We start from the raw sequence: 20,568 nt of genomic DNA on the forward strand, positions 1-20,568 counted from the left end.
TTAATTTATATGTGGATAAAATGGAGTCAAATTCTTTTGACAATATACTGGCAAAGGCCTACAAAACCTTTAAATAATGAAGTAGCATTTGCTTTGTTTAGTACATTGGTTCTTCCCCAAGGGGAGATAAAAACAACAGAGAAATGGATTTAGAGCTTGAGAAATGGATGGGAACGTGTTTGCACTTCCTATAAAATTCAAACATTCCAACAAACTAGTCATTGTATATTGCCTGACTGAACTAGTAAAAAATAGATTGCTTTGTTTGTTTTGTGATTTCCCAGACTGCCAGTGTCAGAGGCAAAGAGCTGGTAGGAAGTCAATCATTTTATGGACTGCCTTCCCTTCAGAATCCAAGTTATGGTCCTTAGTCACTAATCAGTATCTGCAGTAAAGTTGCTTTATTGACTTGGTGGCTGTGAAGTCCATATGCTAATGCTCCTAATGATCAACCATTCCTTTTGGCTTTTAGTAATAAGTATTCTCATACAGTGAATATCAAAAAGAACTTTGTGCTCTACTTCTGTAATTTCCAAGTTCCCATTTTTAAACTCCCCTAGTCGTAAGTAAGTGGTACACTGTCTCCCCTTTTTGCCACCAACAATTTTTTCACCAACTTCTAGAGCTCCGTGATGCAAAATATCATTTTGTCGGTCTTCTGTTCCAGTGACAACTTTAATTCTATTGATTTTAATTGGCTTTTCAAAGACAATTACATAGAAATCTCCAGTGGAGGGTGCCTTTCCCCAGAAGTATTCATCAACACTACTGTAAGCCTTGCTTGCTTCATAATTTTCAAAGACATTCATGTTGGTGTGTAGGTTGGCAGGTGGGTTATCTGGGATGTCAAATGAATCCTCTTCAAAGTCATCATCTTTTAATTTATTCTCTGCTCCTTTGTAAGATGAATAATATCCCATATGCTGGAAGAGAGAAGGCTTGAAACGTATCACATCCTTTTGAGCCAATAGCCCCCGGAAATGTATTAGCAGCCAATCACAAGGCATTTCCTGGTAGAACATCAGCAAGAAATGGCCCAGGCGGGGGAGATCATGGGAATGGTATAGTTTCCCAATGTATCCCAACTTGGAAAACTCTAACGTCACCCAGTAGGTTCTTTCTCGTGAAGTTATGACTTTCTTAACTACAGTCAAGAAGTTTTTGGAACATCGAACATCATCTTCTAACATCATGTAATAATCAGAAAGGTTAGCACAGAAGTTAAGCAAGAAAGCATAATCTACATTTTGCTTGGAACGGAACTTCACCCGATCTTCTGGGTCATTGTAATTTCTCTTAAGGCCATCCAATACAGGATAGTATTCCTCAGGAGTATGAATCACAATTAATCTGCCAGCAATTATGTGATGGGCAAATTTCTGTGAAATATCTTGAACCATCCCATCACACCAAGATGAGTCAAACTCTGCCAGGTGCACTACTACTGCAATTTCTTTCAGCTCCTCATAACTTGACTGCTCAAATATGGACTTGATTGTCTCAAGCAAATAATTCCCCTTCTTCCTTTTAACAGATGACAGTCCAATGGTAAGATACCCTGCAGAAATGAAAAGAAATAGGCTTATTAAGAAACTATAACATTGATATTAAAACACATGCTGTTTTAGTAAAAGTAAGTTATTGGAATAATAAAACCCATAGTCTACAAAGTACTTTCAGGCACACTCAAGGACTTGCATATGCCTTGTAAGCAGGCCTGTAGCTACAGTGGGGCATTTGGGGGCTGCCCCTGATTTCCTTCAAAGGCCCCCCCCGACTTCCTTTAAATACCCTGGCCGAACTCCCCCTGCACCACCGCAGCGGCTGCGCCATCTCTCCTTGCCTTCCTCATCCAGGAACAGCTGCTGTGGCTGCGGGGGGGGGGCATGCTGGGGCTGGGGCACTGGAATGTCGCGGGGCACCAAGGCCCATGATGGAGGCAGTTCCTCTTCATCCTCCTCAGTCGAGGTGCACAAGGCAGCGGCGGCAGCTGCTTTCAAGGCCCGGCCTGCTGCTTCTGCCAGCAGCAGCCTTTGAGAGGAGGAGGAGGAGGCCCCTGAGCAGGCCACAGCAGGCAGGCAACTGCCCGGGGGTTGGATGAGGCATGGAAGTGGGGGGGGGGGAGCAAAAGCCAATAAAGCAAAAGCCGGGCTGTGGGGGAGCTGGTGCCAGGGATCTAAAACCGGAGCATGGCATTAGGACTGTGCAGCATGCATTCACCCTTCTGTGGCTGCCTCCGGGGAATGTGCCACCTGCCTGCCCATGCCTATAGTGCCTGGGAAGCAGAAGGAGAGAGTGGGGAGTCCCCACCAGGAGGGCAGGTCTCACAGACAGACCAGGGGGCTGCCTCCATGGTAAGGCTGCAGCCAGGGGTGGGTGGGTGGGAACCTGGTACACTGGCCAGCCCTCTTCCGCACACCCTGCTTTTCTGGTGCATCCAGGACTCAGCCGAAGGCATTCTTTGGTGGAAATGTTGGCAGGTGGGCAGTTGTAATATGTATCAACCAGGAACCGCTTCATGAGTGTCTCCCCCTCCCCGCTGTTCTTGTGGATAGATGCCTAGCCCCACTCTTGAGTCCTCCCTTTCCCACGCCCAAGCAGAGCCGACATTCCTTCCCATTGCTTTGCTCGCTCAACCGCAGCAGGCAACCCCTCCTCTCCCAAGGTCTCTGTACAGCTATTCCCAGGCCCGCCCTCTTCCACAGATCCTTACTTCAACTGTGTGTGTGTGTGTGTGTGTGTTTGCAGCAGTCATGGGGGGCAGCACTGCTTTGTCCCACTGGAGACTGGCACGTCTTTCTCTCCAGCCACCACATGGGAGGACTGGCTTGGGCAGGGACCAGCCAGCCCACGTGAGTTTTAAAATTTTATCTTTATTTCAGTGCCCCCCAATTTTTTGACCCCCCCCCATTAAAAAAATCCTGGCTACGGACCGGCTTGTAAGACTTATGCCTTTTTCCTTTACCAATGCCACATCATAAACTGCTTTTAAAACTTATTTCTCAGGCTGGCAGGGGGAATATTTGGGGGGCTCACCGGTGCCGGTGCAATGTGTCATATCACTTGCAGTGCAAAACTGGAAGTAACAACATCAAGTTGTACCAGTACTCTAGGATTTCCCCAGAAGTCTATAGTTAGCCATAGTATTTTTGGAAAATTTTAGAGCATCAGTATGATGTGATGGCATCACTTCTGGTTTTGCACTGGAAATGACATGGCACATTGTACAGATACCAGCGTGACTGTGTTTGCCCCCAGGATTTTCCAGCAGGCCTTGCAGCAGCTGGCAACCCATTTTTTTTACAGCTCTTTGTACAGTATGAAAAGTAATATACATTAACAACTAATTAACAAACTACCTGATGAAGGGAACTTTGAGTCTTGAAAGCTTATACCTTGTAATCTTGTTGATCTCTAAGGTGCTATCGGACTTATGGGGTCATATTGACCCTGCACCCACGGTTGAATTTTGCCTGTTCTCTTAATACAGGAGAAAAAAAAATACTCGAAGTGCATTGATATCAACTATATCCCAATGGAAAATTTTTGATTGTCATCCATATATGACAGAGTACTGGAAAACAAAAGTAGGAGTGACTGCAGGTGCTGAGTGTTTCTTTGGGTGTTTACAGCTCCTGAAGCATTTGCATGCCCAGGGGGAGTTCAGATACATGGACTTTTCAGTTGGCAGCATCTTTAAAATTCCTCTTATTGTGCCTGTACTGTGACTTTGGGAATGGGCTAAGAGAGCTGCATATCTATAATCACTATTGAGCTTTGGCAGTCCTGTTGAAATGCCAGTTGCATTCTTAAGGGTAGTCATCCCCTAATGAGGTCATTTGGTGTTAAAATGTAAATGGCTGAACAGTGAACAATTCTGCACACATTGTAAGAGGTACAGAAAGCCTCTTCCCTGACCCATGCTTGCATTCTCCACATATGATTGTTGGTTTGAGATTAAAAGAAGAGTTTATTAATTTCATAATGAGTTGGAGTTTTGTTTGCTGAGTTCTGTTTCGCAACTGTATAGGAATTCAGGATTATTTCTTGCGATTTTAACAGCAATCCTTTCCTAGATAGTGATACTAAAGCTGAAGTTCTATTGTATTTACAAACAGACACTCTTACTCACTTTTTCTATCTTTGTTTAGGTAAGATAAAAGAATCTTGCTTTGGTTAATAAAAACGAAATTCCAGATACTTACTTTTTCTGAGCAAAGGTGTGCCAGCCAGATAGCGATAGGAAACGTTTATTGATCCTGAGAAATTGGACAGATCTTTAAAAGTGTGAACATATCGCTCTGAGTTTAATTGATGTGTGGCTGTTTCTCTGATTAACTGTTTGTTTCCATCCTAACAGGTAGACGACAAAGAGAAAAACAAAGAGAATGCACAGGAAACAAATAGGGATGGACATAGACACTTTACATTTCTCGTCAGTGTTTTCCTCAAAGTAAAGATATACGTCTTGGTATACACATTGGCCTCAACCAGTCACACGTGGAGAGAAGCACATCCACATTTGTATGAACAGGTTTTTCCAGACCATACAACAGATTTAAGATTGTTGCACGGGTAGACATCATGAGATGCAAATGGAAATCTGTATTATTAATATCTAGAAATCTCATTTGCTACACAGGGACACTTGTACATATGGTGTGGGTATACAGTTATGCAGCATCTTGTCCCTCCAGTATTTCTACTCTAAACGAATATGTCTGCTATTATCTCCCACTCTCCCTACTGCATTCCCATTTCAATGCCTTCTGTCATATTGTTCCCTCTGACTGAACAGTCCCTCCTCCCTGTTTCTCAGGCTGACTTCATCTTTTTCCCCATGTCCACCATCTTGCAGATAAAAACTGATAGCTTATGTGTTTAGACAGAGCTTTTTATCATTCAGAATTACCAACAGCAATTGGGCAGAGTGGGTTTTTTTTGTAAACGTTAGTAGTTAAAATTTCATTAGTTTAAGCAGATCAAGTGACTGAGAGAGTCTGGAAGGCAGTGGCAGACTGCAGTTGTTCTTGGGTCACGTCCTCCTCCGATATTGCTATTTTTGTTGTTATTCTGCACTCCCCAAAAAGCATCCTGCCATAGAGATAAAGAACTAGAGGCTCACAGAGCAATCTAAAACTGAGTGATGTTCCACTTCTGAGCCCAGTGAAGTCAGTGGGCTTAGAATGGCATAACTCTGCTTAGGACTGCACTGTCAGCCTCCCAGACCTTTGAAATATGTACATGCTATGATTCCTGTAATGTATTGAAACGATTACATGAATCACCTCATAGGACTCCTATGTTAAGCTTCGAGCCAGACCAGGGCTCCTCTGAGCGACCTTCCTATTGGTCGCTTCGTAACAGCGACCAATCAGAACGATACCATTCCCCAGGCGGGAAAGACTCCCATTGGTCCTTAACTAAGCAATCTCATTGGTTGTTAATTGTAAATAGGCGTGGCTACATTAGCCCGGTTATGTTTAAAAGGAGCATAAGCTCCCAGTTTTCTGTTCTGGTTTCTTACTGAGTTGAGTGCTTGTTCGTTACTTCCAATAAAGCTGAATCACTTGCTGAATCACTCTAAGAGTCCTTTGTTAGCGCGATCTAACAATTGGCGACGAAGGTGGGATCTTAGAGCAGGTAGGCAGCCCTGCGGACATCCACACTTCGGACTCGGAAGAAAGCGGGCAAAGCACAGCAGCCGATCTGGCGGAGGCGCCACCAGCTCCGGTGCCCAAGTCTCCCACGATGGCTGGAAGCCAGAAGTTCGAGTGCTTCGAACCCTCCTCAGAAGACTGGGACTCCTACCTGTCCAGGTTCGAGTTCCATCTGGAAACCCACGACATCACCAATGAGGCGAAGAAACGAGCATGCCTCCTGAGTTCCTGCGGGAAGGGGACCTTCGACATAGCCAGGTCGTTGGTGGCCCCAACTGATATAAAGACTGTCACCTACGCTGACATCACGGAGAAGCTTAAGGCTCACTATTCTCCACAACCGTCGGAGATCGCCTGCCGGCACGCTTTTTACAAGCGGAACCAGGCCGGAGGCGAGACCATCGCAGATTTCGTGGCGGCCCTTCGCAAAGCCGCACGACCATGTAATTTCCACAACGTGGAGGAAGCCCTCAGAGACCGTCTCGTCTGCGGTCTCAAAGATGAAAGGCTGCAACAGAGGCTGTTCGCCCGCACCACCCTGACCTGGGCAGTGGCCTACGAAGAGGCCGTGGCCGCGGAAGCAGCGGAGAAGTCCACGAAGGAGGTCCGCCAGCGGGTGGCAGAGCCCAGTATACACGCTCAACGAGACAGCGAGGGCGAAGACGCGGATGATGACGTCAACGCGGTTCGAGGCAAGCGGACCCCAGCGAAGACTACCAACGTCAAGCCTTGCTCCGGTTGTGGCGGGAAACACCAGCGCGACTCCTGTTGGGCTCGTGATGTCGACTGCAGAGCGTGTGGGCGGCGTGGTCATCTGGCCAGAGTCTGCAGATCAGCAAAGAAGGATCCCTCAACTAACAACCGGTCAGCGCAGAGGGGCACTCCAGTCAGCACCCAAGGCAAGACCCGTTCCTCAGCATCGGAAGCAAGCTGCCAGTTGACGGCGACCTTGTCGAGCGCATCGGCCGTAAATCGCACCAGCAGCCAGGGCAAGATCACCGTGACTCCACTCCTCGACGGCCGACCCTGTACAATGGAGGTGGACTCAGGATCGTCCGTGACGGTGATTTCTGCCGCGTCCTGGCGCCAGTTGTTCCCGAACCGAAGCCGGCGGCGGCTCCAGCCTGCGGGAACCAGAGTGTCCGACTTCCAGGGCAACCGAATTCCCTTGGCCGGACGGGACTCTGTTACTGTTGAGTATAAGGGGAAATGTGTTAAACTGTCATTCCTGATTGCAGAGGGAGACCGGGTTAACCTGCTAGGGTTAGATTGGTTTGAGCCATTGGGCATTGGTATTTCTGGGATTAACAGGATGTCTGAAAATAAATGGGGCATGCTGTACGACCTGTTCCCTGATGTATTTGCCGAAGGGTTGGGGAGGTACAAGGGCCCCCCGGTTGCGTTTGACTTAGATCCGTCAGTCAAACCTATTAGGTTGAAGTATCGGAAAGTACCTGTGTCTCTCAAACATAAGGTGGAAAAAGAGATTGACAAACTAGTTGAGCAAGGGGTTTTAGAGCCAGTACCATACAGCAAATGGGAGACCCCGATCGTAACCCCTGTCAAATCAGATGGGTCCATACGACTATGCGCCGATTACAAATGTACGATTAACAAGGCGCTGCAGCAACATTCGTACCCGGTCCCGGTAATAAGCCACATTTTGGCTTCCCTGGGGGGTGGCAAGATTTTCGCCAAATTTGACCTGGCCCAGGCATACCAGCAGTTGCCTGTCACCCCGGAGGCTGCCGAGGCCCAAACAATTGTAACCCACCAAGGGGCTTTTAAAGTGAACAGGCTGCAATTCGGGGTCAACGTAGCACCTGGGATTTTTCAGGGCCTCATGGAACGTCTACTAAGGGGGGTACCTGGCACAGTGCCCTATTTTGACGACGTGCTGATTGCGGGCGGGTCTGAACAGGAACTACTGGACCGGGTTAAAGAGGTCCTCAGGCGTTTTCAAAATGCCGGTCTCAGAGTTAAGCGCTCAAAATGCACGCTCGGGGTGGAAAGTGTGGACTTCCTGGGGTTTCGCATTGACGCAGAGGGAGTCCACCCCACGGATGAGAAGGTATCTGCAATCCAAAACGCCCCCAGGCCGGTGAGTAAGAAGGAGCTCCAATCCTTTTTAGGACTCCTGAATTTTTATCATGCGTTTTTACCGCATAAGGCATCAGTGGCGGCCCCTTTGCACGCGCTTTTGCACAAGGAGGCAAAATGGAAGTGGGGGCAGGCCGAGGAAAAGGCTTTTGTGGGAGTCAAGGAGCTGCTGACATCTAATGCCGTACTCACGCATTATGATGAACACAAGCTCCTGGTGTTAGCTGCTGACGCTTCACCTTTTGGAGTAGGCGCAGTTTTAAGCCATCTGATGCCTGATGGGAGCGAAGCGCCTATCGCTTTTTATTCTAGATCACTATCTGCGGCAGAGCGGAACTATGCCCAGATAGACAAGGAGGGTCTGGCGTTGGTAGCGGCTGTCAAAAAGTTCCATGATTTTATTTTTGGCAGACGATTTTTGCTGGTCACTGACCACAAGCCGCTACTGGGGATTTTTGCGCCCGATAAGCAATTGCCAAACATCATGTCCCCACGCATGCTTAGATGGGCGATATTTTTGCAGGCTTATGATTTTGACTTAGAGCACCGGCCTGGGAAAGCGATTGGGCATGCGGATGCCCTCAGCCGGTGCCCGGTGCCGGACATTGGCGCAGACCCTGCCCCCGCCTGTGAGGTCTTGGCAATTGAGGAGCTTCCTCGACCCCCGGTATCATCCAGGGACATTGCAGCACACACGGCCAAGGATAGCGTGCTGTCCCGAGTATTAAACTGGGTTTGGAGGGGGTGGCCGGTTGGAAGCGTTGAACCGGAGTTCGGCCCTTACAAAAGCCGTCAAAATGAACTATCCATTTCTAAGGGCTGTGTATTATGGGGGAACAGGGTGGTGGTTCCTGACAAACTCAGGACGAGAGTGTTAGAGTCGCTGCACGAGGGTCACCCCGGTATGGTACACACCAAAGCGTTGGCCAGAGGGTATGTCTGGTGGCCGGGGCTGGACAAAGAGATCGAAGAATGGGTACGAGGGTGTCCCAAATGCCAGCAAGTCAGACCCGATCCCCCACAAGCTACACCCCAAGGCTGGGAGTCATCTGGTAAACCCTGGGCCAGATTGCATATAGATTTTGCTGGCCCTCTCCAAGGGCAAATGTTCCTAATTGTGGTGGACGCTATGTCCAAATGGCTGGAGGTCGTGCATATGAAATCGACCACATCACTTGCTGTGATCCATGCGCTCCGCCGACTTTTTGCCACCCACGGGTTGCCTGACGTCATCGTCAGTGACAACGGGCCTCAATTTGTGTCTGAGGAATTTAGGCTCTTCCTCACGAGTAATGGCATACGCCAAATGACTTCGGCCCCTTTCCATCCGGCATCTAATGGCCAAGCCGAACGGATGGTCAGGACGGCCAAAGAGGCCCTGGGTAAAATGGACGAAGGGGACTGGAGCCAGAGGCTGGGCTCCTTTCTTTTGCTGCAGCACACCACCCCCTGTAGTGCTACAGGCCGTAGTCCGGCCGAATTGTTAATGGGGCGGAGACTCACGACCCGTTTGAACCGAATGCACCCAGACCTCACTGAAGAGCAATCCGAGCGTACCACGGCGCAACCGAAGGTGCGCATGTTTGAAAAAGGGGACAAGGTTTTCGCACGAAATTATGCAAACGGGCACTTATGGCTTCCTGGGGTTATATCCGACTCTGTGGGTACTCGAATGTATGTGGTGCAGTTAGCTGACGGTCGAATATGGCGGCGCCACATAGATCAGTTAAGGAGACGTTGGGCTAGGGACAGCGCTGACTCTCCGACGGCTGAATCCCCTGATGTTGAGTGGAGACCCCCAGAGCAGGCGGTGAGTACCGAAAGGCCCGGTACTGTCCCCGAGTCAGGGCAGAACCCTGTGTGCGGGGCTGAAACCCCAGTCGAGTCTGTGCCTGATCCAGGCTGTAGTGAACCCCACTCTGACCCACAACCTTGTATACCCATGGAGCCTGCACCGCTCCGCAGGTCCCAGCGTTCGCGGCAAATGCCGACTTATCTGAAGGACTATGAGTGTAATTAATGTGGGAATAACTGATGTACAAAAGTTTGATTGTCTGTAAATAATAAAGCTTTTGGGATGATGACTTAACTTAGGGGGGAGGAATTGTAATGTATTGAAACGATTACATGAATCACCTCATAGGACTCCTATGTTAAGCTTCGAGCCAGACCAGGGCTCCTCTGAGCGACCTTCCTATTGGTCGCTTCGTAACAGCGACCAATCAGAACGATACCATTCCCCAGGCGGGAAAGACTCCCATTGGTCCTTAACTAAGCAATCTCATTGGTTGTTAATTGTAAATAGGCGTGGCTACATTAGCCCGGTTATGTTTAAAAGGAGCATAAGCTCCCAGTTTTCTGTTCTGGTTTCTTACTGAGTTGAGTGCTTGTTCGTTACTTCCAATAAAGCTGAATCACTTGCTGAATCACTCTAAGAGTCCTTTGTTAGCGCGATCTAACAATTCCACTAATACAAATGCTGGAGGTATGAAGGGTGCTGCACCACATCATATGCAACTTCTGGGCAAGTGTCTCCTTCAATATTCCTCAAAGCTATGCTTCGTCTACTTTGTATTGCAGCCATACTTCTCAAGGGATATTAATGCAAAAACCAACTTTGTTGGAGTGTCTCAAAGGAGGCTCTGCATTGAAATGGAGATTTTGAGTTCTTTCTTTCAAAGCAACCTCAGTGTAGTAAACAGTTTTAAGCAGCTTGGGTGGAAACAATCAGCCAGATACATGCAAAAAAAAAAAGTGAAATAGGATGCAAAATCCGTTCATATGTTGTCCGAAAGTTTCAGTTTCATAATCTTCTTTTCTTGGAAGTCTGCATTCTACCCTTATTTTTCTAAAGAATTCATAACTGTTGCCTCAGTATCTTGACATGAATATTTAGGGAAATGGGGATAGTGTACTGTTTCCCTCACTTTCCCAATTATTGGATTGGGCACATGGTCTCTGTTATGTATCAGGACTATATACCAGAGACTGGCTGAGCTTGGAGCTCTAGAACAATAGCCTACAAGGACTCTGGAAGTGACCAAAGAGAAACCTCTGTTATGTAAATAACCTATAGTTAGGAGTGGGGTGTGTTTGGGTGTGGTTTACTGCATGCTATTTAAACAGGGCTTTTGCCCTGGGGTTTTAGACTTGTTCCTGAAATCACTTAATAAAGTAGAGCTGTTCACTGCAATGTGTCTTGAACCCAGTATTTAATAGTCTCCCCTCCCATTTGTTCCTCACAACTATCCTGTGAGGAAAGCTAGGATGAGAAACTAGGTACACAAGGTGATGGAGTTAAGCTATAGCCCCCTAGCACCAAGAGATCCTACAGCTGGCCAGTCCAGCAATTTGGTGTGTTTAGACAGGAGGTAAGGCTGTGAAATACATGGCCCATCCTGGTGGAGCACTTAATGCACTACTTTGTGTGGCTGAAAGGTAAAGGCTTGGCTGTTAAATCCATCAGCGGCCACCTCGCTGCCTTGGTTTTTACCAGCAGGCCCAGGGGCTGGGCGAGGTCACGGGCGACTTTCATATCAGAAGGATGTTAGAGCGGACCAACAGGATGACAGACAGCCCATTTCTCCTGCAGTCTTTCGGGGCTTGTGGGCAGTTTGGGCAGAGGTGTGATAGTCCAATTTTGAGGTCTTTCTGTTTCATGCAGCTGCCTTGGTGGCATTTTTGGGGGCCCTCCACATTAGCGAGTTGGTTATACGATCACATAGTGATGGGTCTAACTAAGCTCTATCTGCCTGCGACATTTGTTTTGTCACTGACCAAGTTATACTTAGGGTAAGACACCCCAAGATGGATCAGCAATAGAAGGGGACAGAGATTATTCTGAGGCCTTGTGCTGAAGGTGAGTTATGACTGGTTCAGGCCCTCAGGAAGTATTTGGTGTTTCAGAGAAAGGCATATTGTTTCACCATAGTGACACCACCCCTTTGACAAAATATCAGTTTGGGGCAGTACCTATGCAAGCCTTGGCCAAATTGGGGTTGTCAGATGTCAAATTTGGCACCCACTCATTTAGGATTGTCTAATTATCTAGTGTGTGGGTTGGTGGCAATCTCTGTGTTTCGGTCCTACATCTGCCCCCTTGCGGCATTGTGAGCTGATTGGTCCTGTTTTTCATTGTTTTTTTTTCTTAGGTGTCGCGGTTTGCTCCGGGAGACAAAGGATCCTCATCAGCAGACACAGCATGGTCTTTTGGGCTGTGCACCAAGCCAAATGTCCACAGATCAGTTTCCAGTTGGGACTCAGTGAATGGGCTATGGTTGAATGGTAGAGCCGCCAGGGCCTGAGGTGCCCAGGACTCTTGCCTTTGTTGTTTGTGGGGAGGAAGGATCCTCTGCCTCACATTTTGGTCATCCACCTGGGGGGGGGGGGAATGACCTTGGCTTGGTGAAGGGCTAGGCCCTTGTTGTGCAGGATCAGGCTGATTTGCAGCTTTGTCAGAGCAAGTGGCCTGGAACTCGGATCATTTGGTCTGTGATGCTGCCCTGCCTGGTATGGAGGGGAGCATGGGACCCACATTTGAATTGATTCCACATGGGAATTCCCACATGGGAATTAAGATTGCTGGGGAAAATATAAACAACCTCAGATATGCAGACTATACCACTCTAATGGCAGAAAGTGAAGAGGACCTAAAGAGTCTCTTGCTGAAAGTAAAAGTGGAGAGTGCAAAAGTTGGCTTGAAACTCAACATAAAAAAACCTAAGATCATGGCATCCAGCCCCATAACTCCTTGGCAAATAGAAGGGGAAGTCATGGAAGCAGTGACAGAATTCACATTCCTGGGATCTAAGATCACTGCAGACGGTGACTGCAGCTGTGAAATTAAAAGACGCCTGCTCCTTGGGAGGAAAGCGATGGCAAACCTAGAAAGCATAATAAAAAGTATTTCGAATTATGGTGCTGGAGAAGACTCTTGAGAGTCCTTTGGACTGTAAGGAGATCAAATCAGTCAATTCTAAAAGAAATCAATCCTGACTGTTCCCTGGAACGCCAGATCCTGAAGCTGAAGCTCAAATACTTTGACCACCAAATGAGAAGGGAGCACTCACTGGAGAAGACCCTGATGCTGGGAAAGATTGGAAAGATTGATACTAAAAGAAGAAGAGGATGGCAAAGGATGAGATAGTTAGACAGTGTTATCGTTGCAATGAACATGAAATTAAGCAAACTCCAGAGGATTGTGGAAGACAGGAGGGCCTGGTGTGATGTGATCCATGGGGTCACAAAGAGTCAGACTCAACTGTGTGACTGAACAACAACATGGCACTGAGAAGGCTCGCCATAAAGTGAACCAAGAGCTTAGGAAGGCTCTTGAGGAACGGTTGGGTACCTCTCTGCCTCATCCTGATATACAGGATGAATTTGTGGCCTATATAGGAAGGATATTTCATAGAACGGCAATAGGATTTTATTGAGGACCTGTGGTAAGGGTTGTGGTCGGCTTTAGGCTGGCTGGTGGGCATACGGCCCTAAGCAGAGGATTGGCCTTGGCTGTGTGTTATGTCCACTGACCGCCACTAGGTGACAGCGGTCTGCAACCAGAGCTTGGCTCCTAGGAACAATAGGGACTAGGATCCTGAGCCTCCCAGTTAGCACCTATAGGAACTGTGGTGGGAAGTTCAAACCCTCCAATGGGACTTGTGGGTGTGTATCAGGGACTGTATATAGTTGGCCGTGCTGGCCGTTTATGGTTTGTTCTGTCGTGTACCCGTAAACCATGAGCTGATAATCACGCTGTGTCCAGTTTCTTCATGCGTCGAACCCACTACACAACACTGTGGCAGGAGAGAGTTGAGTAATTTAAAGCAGACCAGTGAGCACTAGTTGGTACCTCTCATTTTTGAGGGAAAGGAGTCTTTCACGATTGGCTCATGGGTTGTGTGGCTCATGGCTGTGAATGCAGACTGCCTGCAGGACCCCCTAAATAGGTCCTCCTCTCAGGTTGTGCAGCTTGGGGGGAGGTTGGAGCTCCAGGGTGGCAACCTGCTTGCCTGGCCAGCTGGGTTCACACATGCTTAGAATGGCTTGCACCAATGGCAGGGTGGGGCCTCACCCAATGTTTGGCAGGGAGGGGCCCACGGGTGACCCCTGGTTTGATCTCTTCCGCTCTGCTGTTGCCCTTGCCACTTGTGGTCTGTAAATAGTTAATAAAGTGGCCCTTTAGTCATTCCAACCCATGTGTTTGTCTCTTTCTTCCAACTGAGGGGGCAAAGCGCTTGCTGTGATTTCAAGTCAAGCAAAGGGTTAAAGTGAGTGATTCTGGATTCCTACAGATGCTTCTGTCTGTAGTCGAAATCCTGAGATTTGAGCTATTGGTCCAGTTCAGCAGGCACCATATTGGCCGTTCCTTTGCCCTCACATGAGGCAGAATGAATTCTGGACCCTGGAAGTTTTGTATTCCTAGTTCCTCTATTTTCAGTGGCCTTGTGTGGAAAACCAAAATGAAACTAAAAAGAGCATTCTTGTACATCCCCAGAAAACTGGCACACAGGGATGGATTTAACTCAACCATGTTTAGAGTTCTGAATAATGTCTTGTTTCTGTGTATTCAGATTCACAAGCAAGGAATCCATCAGAATATTTATTCACCCTCACTCACAGGGGAAAAAAATCAGAGAAGTTAGGGTAGCTAACAAATAGGGTCAGGAATAGGAAAACAACAACCTTGAAAAAGATAATCTAACACACTAAACAGACCATAAAAGTCTCAGCAGAATGAGGCAAAACGAAATCTTAGATCAACAATGAAATGTGCAAAAATCATTTTGAAGGAAACAATGAAAAAAACCTTTTATTATAAAAAGGCAAACTATAAGGCATTCTGCCATCTGGGAAGTTTACATAAAGATCTAAAAACAAGCAAAAAAGAGAAACAGCATAAATAGCAATAAATAAAAAAGTGAGATGCATCTGGGGAATTGTGAAGCAATTAGCAAACCAAAGGAGGCATCCATGTGAGTGACAGAAAATATGGTATAAGCCAGGTCAAATTTAATCACAAACAAGAGGTTATGAATAAATAAAATCCCGCACAAAATCATAATTCCAACAGCATGGCAAGAGGAAGGTATACATCAAAAGCCAAGCAGAATACAAAAGCATTCCTAAACATGAAACCTTCTTACAACAAGCACCAAAGGTCTTGTTGACTGAAGTCTAAAGTACCAAACACTGCCAATGGCACTTCTGAAAAAAGTGTTTTATAGATAGCTTGAATAGTGATGTTGATGGGGGGAATGGCCAAGTTCTCCTAAGCTGAGGAATTCGGTGTCTCAGAATGCTGACATATCATCATTCTTAAAAATTGGAAATTTTGCTATTTCAGAATTATGACTGTAGAAGGAACCACAAAAGTTCATCCTGGTGAGCAGCTGTGAAGACCAAATGAGAGTGGAAGGTCCTCAGTGTTATCCCCTGCTTGTGAGCTACCAAAGACTAGCCGCCACAGGAAATCTTTGGTTTTAACCAACATGTTCCTTATTCTCTACCCCATCCCCTTAATTACGTGGGAAACAACTGAAGGGCTTTGAATCATGTATCTCATGATAAGTAAGAAGAGTGCAAAGCATCCTAAATCCTTCCAACATTGACAGAGCTTATGACAGCTGCCATCTTTGTTGCATTGTTCATATAAAGAAATAACGTTTCAGTGTTCCATATGCATTCAATAAGTCATGCATGGATGAAGAGAAGGTGCCAGTAGTAACACTTTGCGGACAACTGGTGTGTTTGGCAATAAATAATAGACTTCTCCTCACAACTCAAGGTAATAGAGAAAAGTACATGTGGTATAGTGATTGGCCTGATAAGATTATCCGGTGACTGGTCTCAGATCTTTTCTCCTGCAACCATTAGGAAGTCCTTTTCTCTTAGCAGTGTAGTAGTGTGTTGTATTTATTTTAGCATCAGGAACATAATACTGTGTCCAGCTCGTGTTGGTGGGCTAGCATTTGCTGGCCACTTGTGGTCTGGAGTGTTGTACGTGGAACCATTGTGACAGCAATGCTTGGACAGCATATTCTGGTGCTCTTGGGGAGGGGGAAGTTTAGCAGTGGACCCAGGCAGAGTAAGGGAAGGACGCTGAGAAAGAGGAAAGCTTGGTGCCCTTCCAGCCTGTGGCCCATCCCAAGGGTTGCCGGCAGTGGGGCTAGGATTGTGAACCCCCCTCGGTCATTGGTGCTGTGCAATGCGAGGTCTATTAACAACAAGACCACAGTCCTTTGGGACTATGTGCAGGAACAACGGTTTGACCTGGCGTGCGGGACCAAGATCTGGGTGCGGGACGGGGAGACAGTGGTTCTCTCCCAATTAGCCCCCCCCCCCCGGTTTCTCAGTCCTCCACCAATCACGGACTTGGGGGCGGGGGGGAGTAGTAGTTATTTTCATTCGGGAGGCTTACTCCTTCAGGGCACTCCCATCCGTGGAGATCACGGGCTTGGAGTGTGTCAGCCTGATGCTGGAGGCTGAGGAGAGTTTGGCGATCTGGCTGGTGTACTGTCCGCCTAACACATCAGCCAGTAGCCTTCCGTCCCTGCTGGAGGCCATATCAGGCTGGGCATTGGAGCACCCTAGACTGGTAGTCATGGGTGACTTCAACGTCCATGCTGATGATGTGGCTTCCAGCCAGGCTACGGACCTAGTGTCGTCCATGGTGGCCCTGGGACTCTCCCAGTGTGCATCAGTCCCTACGCATCGGGCCGGTCACACGCTCGATTTGATCTTCACAGCGGGGTTGACAGTGGACCGGATTACTGCAGAAGCAGTACCATGGTCAGACCACCATGCCCGTCTGAATGTCCCACCCCAACCCGTGGAGCCAAATGGACCCTATGCGGCTTCAGATGGCTCTACAGGATCCAAGGCCCCCTGGTGGCTCATTGGATGAGCTTGTGGAGGACTGGCATGGCTGACTCTCTACAGCCATCGACGAGATCGCTCCCAGGTACCCTCTCCGCACTCACTCTAAGTGGGCACCCTGGTATACCCAGGAGCTCCGGCGGATGAAACGAGAACTGAGACAGCTAGAGAGACGGTGGTGCTGCGCTTGTGATGAGGCATCAAGAGAATCCTATAGGACGTTTATGAGATCCTATGAGATGGCAGTCAAGGCCGCAAAGAGAGATTTCTATGCGGCCAGGATTGCGTCTGCTAGCTCACACCCAGCCCAATTATTTAGAACAATTTGTACTTTAACGGCACTGCCGCAGGGCAGGCAAAATGCTAGGGAATTGGACATTGGCTGTGAGGCATTTGCGAGTTATTTTGCAGATAAAGTCTTGGCAGTCTGCCGCAACCTCCCTGCCACAGTTGAAACAGTGAGCGAACGAGACCCCTTGCACAGCTTCTGTTCCGGGTTTATAGTGTTTTAGCCTACTCAGCCTGGAGGAAGTAGACAGATTGCTCGTATCTGTGCACTGTTATGCCAACTTCTCCAGGAAATTCCTGGAGACCCAATCCAAGTTATCTACCAAGGAAAATTGGGTGTTTGTGGCTGTGCGTAAGTTCTATACCAGTCTATACAGAGGTCGGATGGCGAATGAGACGCTCGGCTATATCCCAGGAAGTGAGACAACACGCTAGTCCTTAAATAAATGTTGTCTTTACTAAAGGTTTTTCATCAGGCATACAAAATCGGAATCACACAAATTCATACAAGCTCCTTAGTTACAATAGTACATTAGAACAATTACAGCATAGAAAATAACAAAAGCATCAAAATGGGGATGACACAATGGGGCACGGCTATACTCATCTGAGGTCCAGCTGAGGAAGAACTCTCCTCCTTGGAACGCTGGGCAGCCGAAATGCAGCAGCTCGTGAACTCCAAGGCACACAGGTAGGACCAGCCAAACCACGTGTGAGCTCTCTGGGTCGCGACTCCGGAGAACTTAAGTAGTAGAGTCACTTGTAGCACCTTAGTGCACTGCTATGGGAAGGGTGGGTTAACCAGAGAGACAAAGGAGAGTTTCTCCTTAAATAAACTCTTTTTGGGGCATGTGCTATCCAGCCATAAACTATCAAACCCGTCCTCTAAACTATCACTACTGGATGAAGAGGGGGTGACGAGGGGATGACGAAGGGGATGACGCTCTCCTAAGGGGTGGTGGCAATATGCAGATCCTACTCCTACATCAAAGGTGCCTTTTGGCAAGGTGTGAATCTTCCGTTCCCATGGACACCCTCTTGATTTGCAGATCTGGTTCCTGCTCCAAAGCCATAAACGCTATTGTCTTTAGATCTCCAAACCAGATTAAGGGAGTAGGGTCACTTGCTCTTTCCATTCCAAGAATGCCGGGGTTCGCTGGGGATTTTCCATAGCTCTCCAAGTGGGTGCAATGGCGCGGTGTCTTCTCCATCCCAAAGAGTCATGGGATACATTCCAGGGACGCACATGGTCCGTATGTGCAACGGCAGGCCCAGGCCAGCCTATTTCTAGGCAAGCATGAGATGCAGAACAAAGCAACACACAACATACAGCAATCCCTGAATACATAATGCATAGGTATTCATGCTAGAGACACACATAAGCAGCATCACCACTATACAGAAATACAAACATAAGCTCATATCGTTACAGTCCCCCCTTTCGCGGCGGCAGAACTAAAAGTTCGGCCTGCCACGACAACAAAACATTGAGTCCACGTGGCGGGTGCCACTCCAAGGCGCTGGCATGGAAGTGAAACGTCATCATGCCAGGCAGGTGCAAAAGAATGTCCAAGTCCATGCGTTGGTGACCCCTATGTGATCTGGTTTGGTGTGGTCATGAACAGAGTCCGGGCCCATGACAGGCAACGTCAGCAGAAAGAGCAGGCAGGCAGGCAGACACGTCTTCGGTGTCGGGGTGTCGCCATCCAGACAGAGGCATCCGTGCTTCCTGTCTAAATCTAGCTAACGTTGGAGGACGGGTTTCTTTCCTTTGAAAAGGGAAAAATACCAAGACCTGTCCTATACTTACCAAAAATGCCAAATCAAAATAGGGGGGGGGCAGCAATGACGTCAGACAAGTAAGAGCCGTGGGTGTTCACTTCAGATGTGCATGTGATGCCCTAGTGACAGCTCAATGCATGTCAAACCTGCTTGCATGGAAACAAAACAACAAAACAGTTAATTCACAGCTAAACCACAAGGCATGGTGTGCAAACAGTCCCAGTTTCCCAGGAATAAAGCAGCCTTCACCGATCCCTGAGTAAAACAACCCCATCGTCTCCCTAAGCGGAGGCGGTCCGTGGGATTCATTGAGGCAAGCAGCAATAAACAGTAGCAGCATTCACGCAGCCGCGTGTAGTGTCGGTGTTTGGGCGAAAGAGGGCTTCCAGTACCGTGCCAGTCCTGGCAGGGGAGGGGGTCCTCTCACTGGTGGGGGCATGGTTATGCATATGCAAATCGTCTCCCCCCTTTGCTTCCCAAAGCACCTTGGGACTCGCAGATCCCATGATAAACACAGTTTATTTAAAGCAGACTAAGCCGGTGAGTGCACTCCTAGGCACACTATAGACATTTTCGGGAGGTCTTATTCAAGATAAAACAACGGTCGCATGTTCTCGCCGGTGCACCATGATCGCAAACACAGTCTGGCTACAACACCTCCTAGGCTCGGTCTCCATCGGCCATTCCTATTGAATGGGCCAAACCATCGCACAAGGAACCTGAACTCGTGCGCTGTGTGGTGCAGAGCCATGGGATCCCTGGTTGGCTTATAGGTTTGGTGAACTCCGCCTCGAGGTCTAGACCTCTTTTAGCTAGAGGACGAGTGACGCCTCTGCTGTGATCCGATTTCAAATGGATTACCAGTTTTAAACACTCGAGGGTCCCCTCCGGGGGACTCTCTCCCACTCCCAGTCAAGAATAGAAAGTCACAAACAAAAGGATTCCCCCCTTTGAGCCAGTGCCGGTGGCACAATCCAAGGTTCCATTCGGATGCATGGGGATCTCCTTATAAGGAAGGATCGGCCGACGGCCGTGCCCGAGGCCGTTCGTGCGCTCGGACAGCGAAGCGTATGCAGATTAGCAACACGCTAAGCCTCCTGGGTCCAGTTTAAATCATTGAGTAAACAACTCTAAACAGGCAAAGCAATTGCAATACATTTGGAAAACATAGCAAGAAACAACACAGAATCGGGCTGTCGGCTGACAGGCAGACCGACAAACGAACTCTCCGTCGCCATGATTTGCATAGCAGGCGGTGCGATTTAGTGCAGTGGATGAGGCCAGCACCGATTAAGCTCGGGCTTAGGTTCGGCTTGAAGTCAGGCCACGCCAGGGCTCCTCCCTCACCAAGGGGAAGGAGGCTGCACACCTCGGCGCAGGCTGGATTCGCCAAACCTATAACGCAGCCATGGTTTCCAGGCCGCTTAAAGACAACTGGGTGTCAAATTTCTCAGGTTCATCCACACACGCTCGAGTTCGGTTCACCCCCCAAGGGGGTGTTCCCACGAAACTGGTTGAAAGGAAAGATTGGAATTTGGAACAAAAGAAAAATCCTCCGAATTGAAAGAAAAATCTTTTGAACGGGAGCCGCTTGTGTCGCTAAGCAGCTCACTCAATAGAGAGAGGGGGGGCAGGAGGAGCGGTGCAGACACACCTCCAACCAAAAGAAATAGAGAGGTCCCAATGGTGGAACCAAAGGACTTCACAGGGCGTTGAGGTAGTTCCCGGTCATCTTCTTCGTGCAGCACAAACGCTGCTAGGGCGCAGCCTTTGTAAAGGCTGGCCCTTTAATTCCGAGCCGCAGAACGCGGCGGCGGTGGCGATGGAAGGGTTCCCTCCTGACAGCACCTATGAGCAGAGA

General features: G+C 48.2%; 1 protein-coding gene across 1 annotated transcript in view; it reads right to left on the reverse strand.

The window, feature by feature from the left end:
* Window positions 1-401: 401 nt before the first annotated feature.
* MGAT4C (MGAT4 family member C) overlaps window positions 402-20,568 on the reverse strand; it is a 31,133-nt gene continuing 10,966 nt past the window's right edge. Inside the window, exons 3-4 of the mRNA XM_015426284.1 lie at window positions 4,206-4,353; window positions 402-1,558 (exon numbers count right to left, since the gene is read on the reverse strand). Coding sequence (XP_015281770.1) covers window positions 402-1,558; window positions 4,206-4,353 — 1,305 coding nt within the window. The remainder of the gene's footprint in view (window positions 1,559-4,205; window positions 4,354-20,568) is intronic.

This window comes from Gekko japonicus, unplaced genomic scaffold (genome assembly GCF_001447785.1).
Source record: "Gekko japonicus isolate JY-2015 unplaced genomic scaffold, Gekko_japonicus_V1.1 scaffold173, whole genome shotgun sequence".
Classification (NCBI taxonomy): Eukaryota; Metazoa; Chordata; class Lepidosauria; order Squamata; family Gekkonidae; genus Gekko; species Gekko japonicus.